This window comes from Protopterus annectens, chromosome 8.part0 (assembly GCF_019279795.1).
Source record: "Protopterus annectens isolate FY-2018-M chromosome 8.part0, PAN1.0, whole genome shotgun sequence".
In the NCBI taxonomy this organism is placed as follows: domain Eukaryota; kingdom Metazoa; phylum Chordata; order Ceratodontiformes; family Protopteridae; genus Protopterus; species Protopterus annectens.
The window spans coordinates 875,117,218-875,133,763 of NC_056741.1; the positions used below are offsets into that span (position 1 = coordinate 875,117,218).

Genomic DNA, 16,546 nt, shown 5'->3' on the forward strand with positions numbered 1-16,546 from the left:
TACATAGGGACACAAATGAGTTGGATTGCACAGCTAAATTTAAAAAGGCCCTGGTGATCATTAGCGTAGTGTATATAACTGTGAACCTATATAATCTCTATCTATCTATCTATCTATCTATCTATCTATCTATCTATCTATCTATCTATATATCTATCTATCGCTTTATCTATCTATATGTGTTTATATCCCAAACAAAATATCAAATGCCACATGAAGGAGCACAAATGCTTGATCACCATCTTATCGAAAGCTCAACAAAATTAAATAAAAAAATTTTTTTTGTTGCAGAGGGCAAGCCCCCCTGCACCCCGGACATGCCCTGCTAATTATATATACCAACACAGAGATTGCAGTACTCTGGGGGAAAAGGGCAAACACTCTGATCCCTTTTATGGGTCAATCTCGCACAGAAAAAAGCAGGCTTGTGTGATCAACTAATTTTCAATAACATAAGCCGGCTTTTTTCCTCTTCAATAAAAAGAGCATTTGACCAAACTATCTATCTATCTATATATCTATACATTATATATATATATATATATATATATATATATATATATATATATATATATATGTGTATATATACATATATATATATATATATATATATATATATATATAGATAGATAGATTGATATTGTATACTGCAGTACAGTGTCTGGCACAGATTAGGTCAGGTGGGGACTTTAAGAGGAGAAATTTTTTTCATCTGGAGGAGGGGCGAGCATTTTTGAGGATCCTTGTGTTCTGCTTTTTAAATTCTGTCTTGGGTTTTGAGAAGGGTGCATTTTCATGTTTTTCTTGTATGGCTGCTTAGCAGACAAACATGTTTTTTGTGGTAATACTGTAGAAGAGAGGCTCATTAACAATCAGGCAATTAGACCAAAAGAGCTGGTGATCTGTAATGGAAAATATGATGTTAATGCTACAGTCTAAATGCTACAAAGCCTGAGTGATAAAATTACACTGAAACGGTCAGTCATGAGCAGCTTGTTTCAACTGTACACTGTGCAGTGCAAATGCAGACACTGTATTCCTTTTACACAGGCCTTTGTTTAAGGAGCATGCCTATATGAAAGCATGGGGTAATAGCAGCTGCTGTCAGTAGTCAAATGTATGTTTCTTACTTGATACAGACACTGGCATACTTATTAAACTTTCTTGAGCAATCTGACTGTAACAGTGGATAAAATGTGTGACATGGTCAGATTTGAAACTGAGAATGCAAATGCAAAACATAATGGAATCAGTGAGAATATTTATTGGTTATTTTGTCTGTGGCCTAAAATGTAATTTAAACTGTTATAACAATGTACTTTAGATGCATTTTAAAATGTCATATGAAATTGTAGAAAACTAACTTCCTTCTGTAGTCCAGAAGGTTTCAGAGAGCTAAACTGAGTGATGTACCCCATAATGTGCAAGAGGTAGGGACAATACTGGTGGTCCAAGCTTCCCTTCTCAATTACAGCCACCAGAGTCAATCCCAGGAATAAAAAAATCCTCTTCAAATGACAGCTGTGTTTCAATGTAGATTAAGAAAAATAAATCAGTCTCATTTGGTAATGCGTTTATCATCTAAACAGAGTTAAAAATCAAAGCATTAAATGTAAAGAATAAACTATTTAAATACAATAACATACTAGAACAAAGTTAAATAAAAACAATTGAAGTGATCTTAAATTAGAGTGAAAAGCAGTGAGCCACAAACAGGAAAAAAAAACCTAGAACTGAACACAATTCATTTTTCTTGGTGATGGGGCAAAGCCCTTCATCTTTTCATATATGGCACATCACCCATGCCTTCCCAAATCTAATTATAATTAACTTCATGTCTGCACAGTCAGTAAAACATGGGCACCCCCCCCCCCAGCAAGTTCTACTTTTTTTCTCTGTTCCTTGACCTGCTATTTTTCACTACAGATTCTAACTGCTGATCTGGCAGTTAGTGCAAAGGATTTAGACTATGAGCTTTTAATTAGATGATTCCTATACTTCTATGGTTTTATTCCCTCAGTGCTCATTTGCTTACCATGTGACTCTGAGCAAGTCTGATAAGTAGACAGTGCTCTTGCATGACCCCTGAAAAGGGAACCTCTGTTCAGTGGGCTCACCTATTTAACAAATGAATAAAATAAAAAAAAAAAATCAAATGATCCCTGGTAAACATTATAAGCATTGTGGAACACATACATTTATAGTGCATACATGAATAGTTACTTACTGAAGGTACGCGCGGAAGTTTTCTCAAAACTGGTAATATATTCCACATGAAAGGATTCTGATCCAAGGCACTTCCTGAGAAGCTCTAACAGTCAACTGTCAGCTGAGGTGAAAGGATTGGGAAGGTTATCAGGAGTCAAATTATGTAAAGTAAGGTATGCCATAACAAGTACCAATGCTTGTGATCCTGGAAGTTATCAGAAGCATTCCTGATTACAGAAGTAATATAATGAGATTTGGAAGTATGCGCCAGAAGCCTAGATGTGGAGTTTAGTACCAGATGAGGGGACTTAAGTTCTTCTCTAACTGAGGTAGAGGCTACTGTAATGACTGGCTCCCTATTGAAGTGTCGGCACTCAAAATGTTGAGTGCTGAAAACCAAAAAAAGACAGAAAACCTGGAGAAGTGTGAATCTTGAAAATCTCTTTTTTCATTAAAAATTCTTTTTGCAGTGGGAAAGCCCCTGTGCACACCCTCTTGTAGGGGCAAGCCCCCCACGCCCCTCAAACTTATATATATATATATATATATATATATATATATATATATATCAACTCCGAGACTGTCGTACCTCAGAGAAAAGGGAGTATTCCAGAAAAATGGCATCTTGAACTTGGTATATACAAGTCCAATCTTTCAGAAATTCAGTCTCTGTGTACTTTTTAGATGGTTACCTAATGCTCTCTTCATGAAGATAAACACAACATGGGCCACTGTACATACAGCCTGCCATGGTAAAAGGTCCTTTCTTTAGGTGACATTCTTCAGATGAAGACAAGATTAAACAGCTCCAGAAGAGGAGGTTATGATGCAAAAGAAGTAGAATTGTCTTTAAATAAGGTTAAAGAAAGTAATGTATGGAAGGAGGATAAGAAACAAAATAAATATTTTGATAGGAAACAAAAATCTAAACATTTAGAAAAAGTTTATATGGTAATGACTTATGATTTGTTATTGGAAGAAGTCAGACAGGCAATTCACTTCTATTGGACTTCACTATTTAAGTATAAAGATTTGATAGATATGTTTCCAAAAAATATTATTTTTTCCTACAAGAGAGGTAGATACCTTAAAGACATGTTGGTTCATGCTGGATTTCTTACCCCAAAGGTGAATTTAAATATTGACGTGAAGTTAATGGGAACTTATCAATGTGGGAAATGTATTTCTTGTCAGTATGTAAGTAAAACATTTGAGTGTATAAATGGGAAATGCTTTAAATCTTCTGGAAAATTTTAATGCAACACAGAAGCAGTTGTATATGCATTGAAGTGTCCGTGTGGATTATTTTACATAGGGGAAAGTAAACATGCCTTTAAAGTGAGGTTGCAGGAGCATGTAAGAGACATTAAATATAAAAAAATAGAAAGTCCTCTTGCAATGCATTTTAAGGATTATCATAATAGTGACCCAAATGGCATGTTTGCTACTATTCTAGAACATATTGTTGTAGATAAAAATGATGAAATAGTTAAAAATAAACTTTTATATAAAGAAACAGTTTTTATATTAAAATATGGTACTATGACACCTAGTGGAATTAATGCAGAATGCAACTGGAAAGTTTTTTGTAATTAATTGTTAAATTGTTTAATTAATTTTTTATGGTATAAATATGTGTGTAAATGTATTTGATAGTATTCTCCTTGAAGGCGAAAGCCGAGGCGCTAGAGAGAGACTATCCAATAAATCTGTGTTGGCTCCTGTTTTCAGTTGTTATATTTAAACAGCTCCAGATGTCTGGTCCCTAGAAGATTAAACAGCTCCAGATGTCTGGTCCCTTACAAATGTTACCCAATCAGTAAATATCCATCCATGAAAATACATCTTGCATAAAGCCTGAAAGCACTTTTCTTCATTAGTAGTTATAAGGGTAAATACAGCAGCAGTTGGGTGCCTTAGGGTAGGATGAACTGATAAACCGGGTTCTGATTCTGTTAAGCTTAATGCAATTGTTCTACATTCAAAAAAGGATAAACTACTTATAATAAACAATCTGCATCACTCCTCTTAGCAAAAGAAAGATAACCTACCTGTATCTATCTATAAGTAATAACTGTAAATAAATATATCTATATCAGCATATCTCTATCTATCTGTCTATCTATATATGGATTCATATCACTTCACCTAAAGACCATTTCACTGACACTCATTTCACCGAGACCAAATCAGCTAAAGTTAATTTCACCTAAAACTCATTTCACTGACAAATAGTACTCTAAAGCAAGTCAAAGGTATGTCCTTTTCCCCACTGTAGTGCAATTCTGGTGTTAGTATATATAGTTAGGGGGGGGGTGTGGGTGGCGTAGCCCCCCACCTAGTTGCCTTTTACTAAATAATGTAAAACAAAACCAGACAACATAAAAGCCCCCCACCTCCCCACAACTATATATACTAACACCAGGATCGCACTACAGTGGGGAAAAGGACATACCTTTGACTTGCCTTAGAGTACTACTTGTCAGTGAAATGAGTTTTAGGTGAAATTAACTTTCAGTGAAATGAACTTTAAGTGATTTGGTCTCAGTGAAATGTTCTTTAGGTGAAGTGATACAAATCCATATATATATATATATATATATATATATATATATATAGCGTGGACACACACACACACACACACACACACACACACACACACACACACACACACACACACACACACACACACACACACACACATCACAACCATGTTCCTTTACTACCATCAGCACACATATTATTTTCTGATTAGAGGGTCAGAAGCAGTCTTTTTCATGACTGCTCCACCTTGTTTTCCAAAAGTGTCTGAAGAAATGTATATTTTTGCCTCCTGTCAAGCTAGATGGTTTAAATAAAGGGAGAGACAGTTCTTCCCTCACATCTGGCCTATGTCAAACACCCCCTCATGCTGTAATCAGACAATGCCATTCAGTGGTTTAGAATGCATTCTGTACAGTGAAAGTTCATGAAAATGGGATAAAAAAGCGTAATCTGGATACGGAGTTCTGGAATTCCTCCCACACCTCTTAACCCACTCCCTTCAGAAGTGCAGAACTTGAGCAGGCTAGGGCAAGGGAAGTAATGTGTTTTCTTATCTAATTTTGTTAACACCCAGAAGTTTGCATTTTGAGGAATAACAAGCAAATGTCTAATGGCATCATTTGTTTTGCTGTATTTTGAGGTGACTGAGTCTGTGGTTCTGCATTGTTATTGGATAAGAGTTTTGCTTACTTTTTAAAACAAGTAAAGTCATTTAAGATGGGATATCTTTATGAGACAAGTTTTATAACCCAGGTCCATTAATGTTATTTCTTTATCTGAACTACAAGCTCCATGGTTGCTGAACTCTGTATAGCTATTAAACTAAAACATTTTATACAGACTCTTCCCACGCCCACCTCTTCTTCATTCTCCAAGTCAGGCATTACATATCTGCCATCATGTGAGCCGTAAGAGAAACAACCCCCCCCCCCCCCCTTTGAACCTACTGACAATGCAGAACCTAAGTGTACAGAGAAAGAAGCTTTGTGACCATACTGTTTCTTTTGGTTAGGTTCTCCTAATGTAAAGTTTTCTGCCTTGTGGCATATCACACGATATCTATGTGTACATTCAGTAGGTTTTAAATTAAGAAAAATGATAACGTTTTAAATGTTGCCTGAGTTGTAAGTGTACTGTTACATATGTGCAGTTGTATGGAAAGCACGCTATTTCCCACACCATTTTCTGAATGTGTCACCCCTTTTCATTGTTCACCAATTACTCTTATACACAAAGCTTCACGATGTAAGTTAATAACACCAATGTAATACTTAGTTCTTCAGTGCAGCTGAAGTTACCAACAAAAATGTGCAGTTATTAAAAATTCTGTTGTAAATGAATGCTAGATCAAAGACTCAGGAAAAGTAAAATTAGTATTATGTAACCATGGATAAGGGTAACATAATGTTGTAAAATAACATTTTTCTTCTGTGAACATTTACTGCCTGCCTGCTTCAGCCACTACAGTCATCTGACTTGAACATGTTGCTAATGCTTGTTCCCTTTTCATCTACAGATTGCTGTGTGCACTGTATCTTGGCCTGCCTTTTCTGTGAGTTCCTCACCCTTTGCACCCTTGTAACAGACTGCTTGGCCTGCAGAGGCTGTGTGGATGCCTGCTCATGCTGCTGCTGTGGATCAGAGGACTGTAATAGTGAGGAGAGGTGTCCCTGCAGCCTAGACTGTGGAATGTTGGAAGACTGCTGTGGATCTTCAGATTGCCTAGAGATCTGTCTAGAGTGCTGTTCAATCTGCTTTCCAGCATGAGAGGCTTGCAAACTGCTAAAACCTGATGTTTCTGTTAACTGGAATCAAAAGAAAGAATATGGAGAAAATTAGGCAAAGGAAAGACATTCCATCAGCTGGGATGACCTGATGCAAAAGAGGAGATGGATTAACAACAGGTTCTGCATTCCCGCTTCTATCCCATCATGGGTGAGGACTGCACCTAGTGTTTGCAACAGTTAAAGTAGAAATTGTCTTTTTACAATTTAATTTAAAATGGAGCCAAAAACATGAACTGATGGATAACAAAGGGATACTGCAAGCCAGTCCTCTGTTTTTCCCATCTGACAGAAGAACACTTGATCCTGCTGTACCTGGGTGACTAATGCCCACAAGAAAAGAATTGAGACATTTGCTGGCAGATGCTTTCTTTGTTTAGGGTACAGGAGGGTTTATCAATTAAAACTTTAAAGAGTCTCATGCCTCTCTCCTCAGCCTGCAGTTTGCTGCCCCTTTCAGCTGCTGACCCTACATCTAGGATTTTTGGAATGGACAGCTATGGAGAGAGGGAGGATGGACTATGACCTGGTCATGGACTAAAGCATGAAACTTTCCAGTAATGTCAGTGCTGACTTCATGAAATTACTCTGATACAGAGAATTATAATGTGCTGCTTCTTAAGTCAGGATTGGGGTATTCTGTACATTCAAGCTTGGTGAATAAACGGAGTGCCTCAGAGGTTAGTCTGTGGAACTGTGACCCTGCAGGTTTGGCACTTAGTATGTCTCTACCTTCTTTTGAGAGAGGATGTGTATATAACAGTGGTTGGGATACAAAACTAGGAGAATAAATATTGGCATTTCAGCTTCAGTCTCCTCTCAGTGTATACAAATAGTGCCAAAGATGAGAGCAGGCACACTGGAAACCTAGGATAATATCTAAAAGATGTCTTTCTATGTAATAGTAGATGAAATCTTATGATCTATATATTTATGTCTCAATTTGTTTGTATCAGCTCTATCCCTTGCTGGTAATTTCTTATTGAACGTCAAGCTTTCACTCATCTGCCAGTCCCTAAGTACCATTTGACATTTACTTTTCTGGGGATTTCCCACCTTTTTCAGAGATCACCGATGGGATGACATTGTTTCCACTATATTTATATCTGTTTATACCCAATAAGGGGAATAAAGGTGTGTGTTACTAAAGGTATACTGCCTAATTAGGATATCTGATACCTTCCTCAAAAACATTGACACCTGTGCGTCCTGTGTTTGCCTCTGGGGAATTCAGTAGCAGTCACAATTTCCTGATTTCTCCAATCAGGAAAGAACAGTAGGCTATTCCCTGCTTGATTCTTCCATAAAATAGCCAGCTCCTGGGACCAAAGAAACTGTACAAGCTCTGGTCACTGGCACTGCAAAATGCAACTTTTCTTCTTCTCCATTGGGTTAACTTTGATGAGATAGTGTTACGTTCCATTATCTAGCTGGCTTTTTAAGATAGCAGTGTATCCATACTGCTCAACCTCTTGGTTCAAGAATTCTGGAGAAAGCCAAAAATAATAGGAAGATAAAGGCCCAAAATCAAGCACAAATTTTAAAAATTGGTCTTACAAATTTGGAAAGCTGCTAAAAATAAGAGGTTTTGCTTTAGCATGCATTTTTGAAGGGTATGAAATTGAAATGTCTATCATTGTTTAGTGACTTTATCCCAGAGTGATATGCCAGAAAAACGCAAATTCTATTGAGGAACATACCAGACATATGAGGCAAAATCTGGGCATTTTATGAAATTCTGGACAGTTGAGAGGTATGAGTGTAATGCAGATAACGATGTGTCTAGATTCATACTGCTACATACTACCTACTGTGATACGTTACACGATAACAGAGTTGCAAAACTCAAATATAGATCTGAACATGCCCTGCCACACAATATGGTTTTATTGTAATTGCTATTTGGGCTTCTGTTCTGATGTCCTCATTTCTTCAACTATCCCACATTGTGCATCCTACTGCTCTCATCAAAGGTACTTCATCTCCATCATCTCTAGCTTCCACAAATGCTCTGCCTTCCCTGCCCAGGTTTCTGTACCATACAGTACTACTTGTTGCATCACTGTTTTGTACGCTTTGTTTTTCAGTTTCTGTGGCATCCTTCTGTTGCACACTACCCCCTGATACTTTGTGTCAGTTAGCTGCATACCCTTCAGTTATAGCTCTGTCCTCTTCATTTAGAGATGACTTTGCCTCAATCACCCCTCTTCAGATATCTGAAGCTGTTAACCTGTTCTACTATTTTGCTTTTTGTCTCAGTTTTCAGCTTCCATTATTTATTGACTTCAGCCCTCAATAACATTTGGCCTTTCCTGCTAAGGCCATTAATATTATGACTGATTCACCCCCCCCCCCAAAAAAAAAAGCTGGCAAAGCCCCATTGCTAGTTGGAGTGAGAGTCAGGCTGAGGCAAGCCATCATTTATGAACATTTTAGATTTCTTTCTTAATGACCTGTTCTCTGTCCCTCTCACAGTGCGCAAAGGCATCAGTGGAAAATTGGGCAGATGATCTACTTATTTATTCCTCTCTGTTTTATGGCATGGCTAAAACCCCCACTCTCCAATGTTCCCAGCCAGAATGCCTCTTTTCTCGATCCATTTAGGATGGAACAAAAATATTGCTCATTCCGACCCACCCATCCCTCTGCTGGTTCTTCAAGGACTGGGACTGCTAATTGAACCAGAGACTCCTGTACATTTAGGGCTTTATCATGCTACACCATGGAATCAGACCCATTTTCTCATTTATTGGCAGACAGTATTGATTGCATGGAACTGCGGACCTTGATAACCAAGTCTGAAACTTATCATTAATGGGAGCTTCCTACTAGGTATTAAAATGTCAAACCTAATTACTCTAGAGATTAATCTAGCAGTAAATGGAGTGATTGTATTTCAGGATTATGGATTTGAAAATCTGTTTCAATTATGTAAAATGGATCAGTTCCTTAACTGCATACCTTTATAAGTTTGGACTGTAGTGAACAAACAGGCTTTTTTTGTCTTAAAGAGACTCATCTTGCATTGTATGTAAGCCTGAGAATGTTTTTTTTTTAATCCCCCTCCATTGTAATGTCTCTTAGTTTAATTTACTTTGAAAATATGCCATAGAACAAAAGTTCTATGGCAGGTCAGTGTGACTTGAAAGAGGGTAGCAGAATAATTTCTGAACTCCATTCCCTCTTCAGCACAGAAGTAACTAGGTAGTGATAAGCCTGAATCAGCATGCTGATGAAGATGTTTAAATGGTGTGCTGTAAAAGGTACCGTTTCCTTCATGTGCAGATTAACTAGTGCTTCAGTCCGCTAGCGTCTCCTGTTAGTCTTTTGGAACCTGACAACTTGAACAATGCCGAAAATAAACAAAAGCAGAAAATAATACGGAAGGCTTTAGAACAACTGTAGGCCAATTAAGGGACCAAAGGTAGACACAAGCTGGTACCTGTGATGAAAAAGAGCAAATCAAATAATAACAAAAACAAATAAATTCTTAAGTCAGGTCATTGTGTTATATTACTTCATGGTATAGCTCATTTTCATTTTCACTGTATGGCTAGGGAAAGCAAAGACTTATTGCTACAGCATCTGGTGAAGTGCAAAAGCGCTCGCATGTGCGTGTACTGCATTCTTTTAACATGGTCACAACTCTCTGAAGGTGAGGTACTTTAAAACAAAGATGGATGCCATACCAAACAGTAAGAGCAAAGTAGTGGGAAGGGTCTGGAGTTCAGAGTTCTAGTAGTTCTGCACGCTGACCAAGGGGCCACAATATGCAATCTCTTTTTACACTTAGTGTTATGCCTGCAATGTCCTGTTAGTAATACAAGTGAATATTATGACTTAATTCCTTGAAGGAAAGTGTACTACCAGTTTAAAATGATGTACTGTACATATGGAATGTCTTGCTCAACCTTAAACCTGCAGACTGATCATGGGGGCCTAGTCCAATCACAAGCTTTTGAAATGACTACTGTAACGTATATAAAAAAAACATTTTTGACATTCTACAGTTGTAGAAATCAAGTAAATCATTAACCTGATAGTCTTATTTTGAATGGAAAATACTTTTATCATACCTGCAACCTTATGATACTAAGTTTGTATATTAATTTGATGAGGATATAATTTCATCTCTTTTAAGATGTAATATCAGTCTCTGTTGGCCGTACAGATATTTTCTGCTGGTAATATTCTTTAATATTCAGTTTTTGTTAACAGTAAAGCACCTTAGAGGGGAACTAACCAATTGAGATGATTTTAATAAAAAATTATGTTTTCATGTATTCTAGTTCTGGTTTCTTATAATGTGTCTTATCAATTTATAAAGTACTTTATTAACAACATACAGAAGTTGTGATGACAGTATTTAAACAGTCAACAATCACATTTGTAAGTGAAATATTTGGGGTAAAATACAATATTTGCCTGTCATGCCTAGTATCTATGAGACCAAATAGTATGCAAAACTTATTTATACAATGACTATTAATTCCCAAGACATCTATCAGAATTTCCAGAATTTCACAGTAGAAAAACAATAATTTGAGAGCTGTCTTGGGAAGAACTGAAGTGCTATTACTATTTACGCACCATCTAGCGCACGACAGGTTTAATTTGCATGTTTAGCACGCACGGCAGGTGCTTAAATTCTGGCTTGCCATTTACCTACCAGATACCGTAGTGGCTGGTAATTTAGAGGTAAACACCAATTCAAGTACCTTCAGACAAAGTGGTTTACATCACCACTTGTTCCACTTGTGGGATCCTATAGTGAAAACCAGAAGGAAGGTCTAACAGCACATACCTGAGTGCTTCTATGACAACCATTCAAGTTCTATTACATCATAAGAATGGTAAACACAAGCAATAAAAACACATCAGCAACATATTTTGAATAAATCAAAAGTGACAGTGTTGTAAACAGCAATATAGAGCTATGTACATGGTGGACCTATCATACTGCTGTGTTCTGTATAAACCTGTAGTCTAATTATTGAGTCTCAGATCCAACCTTCACCAGTCTAGGTAACCAGCCAGGTTAACCATCTGTTTGCAAGCTTTTGTTTCTTCCCAGTCATCTCCCTCTCCCTGCTTTCCCTAATGTATTCAATGATATTAATCACTCCTTCCCTTGTATGTTTGAGGTAGACCTCCATTTTAGTGATTGCCTTCTCAGCTGCCAGAATTATAATTACCAGCACCTCTTTCTGCTATCAGTTATATTGACTGGCTTAAACTACAGGGTCCCTATAAATTGGTCACATCTTCAGGGGCTTGCATAGTTTCTGACACTGCCTTTGTGGCTTCAGATCCATTACTCTCTCACACACACACACACACACACACACACACACACACACACACACACACACACACACACACACACACACACCATTGGAGTTAAAGATAATTACACAGCCATGTATAGAAAAACTTCATACATAAACACAGATTTCTGTTTATATACAGCACAAAATATTTTGTGTAACAGGCAGGCTACACAAACATTTTTTCCATTTTTTTTAAAGTCTGAACTGCTATTTATCATTCATTTCAATGGACTGAGGTAACTGTGTAGATTGTCTTTGAATAGCGTTTTATGACTAGTTTGTCTTCTGGATGGGTTTCTGCTTATGTTCTGTAAAAGTTTTTTTTTCTACTGACTTGTCCCATTCTTGCCTGCCTACCATCAGCCCCCTTCTTTAGGTCCTGTGCTGCAGGAGTGGTAAGAGAAAACATGAGGTCCACCATCCAGGCAGCCATGAAGGTAGTTAAGTCCTTTACCTCTTGACCTGGAATATCTCTTACTCTCTCTCTCTCTTTGTCAGGACTCTCCTTTGTTTTACTACATACAGCAGGAATGCATCCATTTAAAGGAGGACACTAACTGTCCTCAAGTGAGAGAACTACTTGGCAGCCACTGACGGCATGTTTGTGTGCTACACAAAAACATTCAATATGGTGATTTTGTGTATACCATTGAACTGAGACAATATCAATTTGTGACAGGAGCAGAGTTGCTGTATCCAGGATTGTTAGTAAGCTTCTGAGCCCCCAAACCTTTCTGTGTTGGAGGAAAGCCTTTTAGCTTATCAGTGGGAGTGGTAAACACTAGTTAGCCTATCCTCCATGGGAAGAGTGAGTTTTGGCCCAGACATTGTAGTTTATTTGGCCATTTGGGCAGTTTTCAATCTCTTTCAACTTACTGGCTTAAACGCCTACGTTTGTACTTGTTCCCTGCCTTTCCTGTAACTAGTCTAGTCCAGGTACAGATTTGCTGTATTCCAGGACTCTTTGTATGCTTCTGAGCCCCCCAAGCCTTTATGTGTTGGAGGGAAGCCTTCTAGCTTACAGTGGGAGTGATAAGCATTAGGTAGCCTATCTACCACAAGAGGAGTGGTTCCTGGCCCAGAAATTGTAGCTATTGGCTGTTTGGGCAGTTTTTTTCCATCTCTTTCAACATTCTGGTTTAAAACCCTCACTTGCGCTTGTTTCCCACCTTTCCTGTAACTAGCTTAGTCCAGATACAGAATTGCTGTATCCAGGACTGTTGGTAAGCTTCTGAGCCCTGCAAGCCTTTCTGTGTTGGAGGAAAGCCTTCTAGCTTATCAGTGGGAGTGGTAAGCACTAAATAGCCTGTCTACCACGAGAGCAGAGGTTCTTGGCCCAGAAATTGTAGTTTACTGACCATTTGGACAGTTTGTCCATCTCCTTCAACTTTCTGGTTTAAAAGACCACATCTGCGCTTGTTTCCCATCTTTCCTGTAACTAACCTACTGGGTAGCACTAGAAAGCCTTAAACTGATACAAGCCTTCTAGCTTAGGAGAGAGACTTTGGAGTGATTAAGTATCAGTTTTTTGTACTTTCTTGCAGTACTTAACTGTTTTCTGCCTAAACACAGACTTTCCAGTGTTTATTGTGATTTAAAAGCTTGTTTTTCTTCACATATTGTACTTATTTGACTGCCTGCACTTTTTAAAAAGTTGTTTTTTGTTTAAATAATTTGTTTAACTGTTGTAGGCAACACAGTAAAGCGCAATAGCATTTTCTAATCGTTTGTAGTCATTTAAAGCTGTTTTAAGTGTATTTTTTTACTGTTTTTGTCTTATCTTTTCAAACCCCCCCAAAAATTCCTTGTTTCCCACCTTTGTAAGCTAGTATAGTCCAGTTTTCAGGCTAGTGCTGAATTCAGGGCTGTGATACTAGTTTCTGAGTTGCCCATACCTTACTTGGATAGAAGGAAGTTTCTCTGTTCACCTGTGAGAGAGGGGAGCTTTGAGCAACCTATCTGTCTCTGGAGGAGTGGTTGCAGCCCAGAAGTTAGTAGTTTATTGGCCATTTTGGGCTAATTTCTATCTCTTTCATTTCCCTACTATAAAAATCATGTTTGCAAGGTTTTGCTCACGGGGCAGTGCCGGTTAGCTACTGTTAAATTATTCCCGGCTCCACTAAGTCTCCCCTTCAGTTTTTCCCTTGAAATTAGTCTAACTCTCAACCTAAGCACTCAAAAAAGCATCTTACAGCCCAGCACTTGCTCAGACCTAATTAATACACCCTGACACTGATTGCCCAGCAGGGGAAGGCTCTTTATTCACCCCTCACCAACCAAGCGACTAAGCAGCTCACCCTACTGTTCAGGCATGACCAAAGGGCAACTCTCCAGTCCATCTGGTGAATCTGGGTATCCTGAGGCAATGTTACAACTGCCTCATGTACACAGACAACCCTCTCCTACCACAAAACACTAACATATGTGAGAGATGCAATTATACAGCCAAACTGGAAGCTAAGCTGTCTCCACCCAAGACTGGAACAGACAGTCAAGAGGAGAAGTTTAACACTTGCACCACAACTCCAGCCGCACACAGATCTACTAAAACAGCACTGGCAAAAAATACACATAAATACACAAAATCATACTTGGAGGCTCTAAATAAAAACCTGCAAAAGCATCAGAGACCTCCAAAGCAGACACCCAAACAACCTGCATTTCCGGTCACAAACCAGACAACACATAAAACACAAAATCAGTGTGCCGCACAATCACAGTCCTTAAGGCGAAATAACATACCTAACACACTAGTAATAGGTGACTCTATAGTCAGGCACACTGACGTTCCACTCACTAGGCTGGACAAGCATATGGTTACTGTTAGCTGCCTGTCAGGAGCCAGAATCCGCCACATAACACAATCACTCAGGAGACTCAAGAACAAGCACAAATATGACTCTGTCATTGTTCATGTCGGTGTGAATGACCTGAGATGTACCACCCTGGACTACATGAAAAGAGACATGGAAGAGCTCTCTGATCATATAGCCCAAGCTGGTATGACCCTGACCCTGAGTAGCATCCTGCCCTCACCAAGAATGATACCTCAGTATAAAGAAAAAATGACCAATTTCAACAATTGGCTAAGCTTCTGGTGTCATTCAAAGGGGATCCAGTGTCTGTCAGCCTGGGACGACATGCTCAACAAGACGCATTGCTTCACAAGAGACGGCTTGCACCTGTCACCCCTAGGCTTTCAAATACTGGCCAAGGCTCTTGCTGCCCCCATAGTGCCTTTTTTAGGCAAGGCTCAAAAGTCAAACCCACCTCTGTAAACAGCACAATTAACAAAAAACTGAGGGTTATGCTACTCAATGCCAGGAGTTTAAATCTCAAAATGCACACACTCAAAGCACTCCTCAGTATGGAGAACGTTGACATCTGTGCAGTAACTGAAACCTGGTTCAAGGCTCCAGAGAGCACCCCAGCACTACCGGGCTACAACTCATACTACACGTTTCAGCCACAGAACATGGACCAAAACACAAAAGGAGGGGTGTATCCATATTCATCAAGGATACCTACACCTCCAGATTAGTGGCACAGCATGATACCTCTGAGATCATCCATGTGCAACTAACATCGGGCAAATCTGCAATGCAAATTGTGGCCTGCTACAGATCACCCTCCATGACCCAGGACCACCACTCCACCTTTCTGGAGACACTGGAAAACATGAAGGTCCTACAAAACACCCTGATACTGGGCGATTTCAATTACCCTACCATTTACTGGGAAAACTACTCGAGTACAAATTCCCAGGCCCAGTGCTTCCTGGAATTCATCAACTCAAATGCCCTGGATCAGCTGTTAAACTCCTCTACCAGAGGTGAAAACATATTGGACCTGGTCATCACCAACATGGGCGACAGGTGTTCCACACCGGAGGCCAACCCGTCACTGGTTAGATCAGACCATAAACTAATCACTCTGGATGTCCCCACCCCACCACCACCCTCAATTAAGGAAACCACAGTAAAAAACTTTTCTAAAGCAAATTTCACCTTACTTAAGACAGAGGTGGTAAGTTTCACAGCCCCCACGCTAAAGGATAATGCTGCCCAAGATGCAGAAACCTTTACAAATGCACTCTATGAGCACCTACAAGGATGCATGGATCATGCCACCCCTAGCAAAACCAAGACTCACTCCTCTAAGAGAAGGAAACCAATTTGGTGGACCCCTGCAATAAAAAGGGTATACAATAGAAGGAGGAAACTAGTTCAGAAAAAAAGCAAATCCCAAGAAGGAAAAACATCCCCGATCAGTATCAGTAAGAAACTGAGGTCCCTCATGAAATCATCCAAGGCTAACTTCGAAAGAAAAATAGCCAAAGATTCAAAAGATAACCACAAAGCCTTCTTTAGCTATGTTAAAAATCTAAGTGGCAACTCGCAGATATGCACTGAACTAGTGCAGAATAGCACAAAATATACTGAACCTACTGATATTACCAACATCCTGGCAGATAGATTCAGTGCAAACATCACCCCCCTCTCACCTCCAAAAGAGCCCACAACAATACCGGAAAAGTGTAGTGTCCCAAAAATCACAGACACACAGGGTTGGGAAGGTGGCCTAATGGATAAGGTGTTTGCCTTGCAAGCACAAGGTGCAAAGTTTGAGTCTCACAAGGGATAATTGGCTAGGCTTCAAATGGCTCATAAGGGCAGTTAG

The 16,546-nt window shown here is 38.9% G+C and overlaps 1 protein-coding gene across 1 annotated transcript in view; it reads left to right on the top strand.

The window, feature by feature from the left end:
- Positions 1-10,819, top strand: part of LOC122809128 (myoD family inhibitor-like) — a 343,926-nt gene extending 333,107 nt beyond the window's left edge. The window contains exon 5 of the mRNA XM_044080390.1: positions 6,269-10,819. Coding sequence (XP_043936325.1) covers positions 6,269-6,519 — 251 coding nt within the window. The 3' untranslated portion in view covers positions 6,520-10,819. The remainder of the gene's footprint in view (positions 1-6,268) is intronic.
- The last annotated feature ends 5,727 nt before the right edge of the window (positions 10,820-16,546 follow it).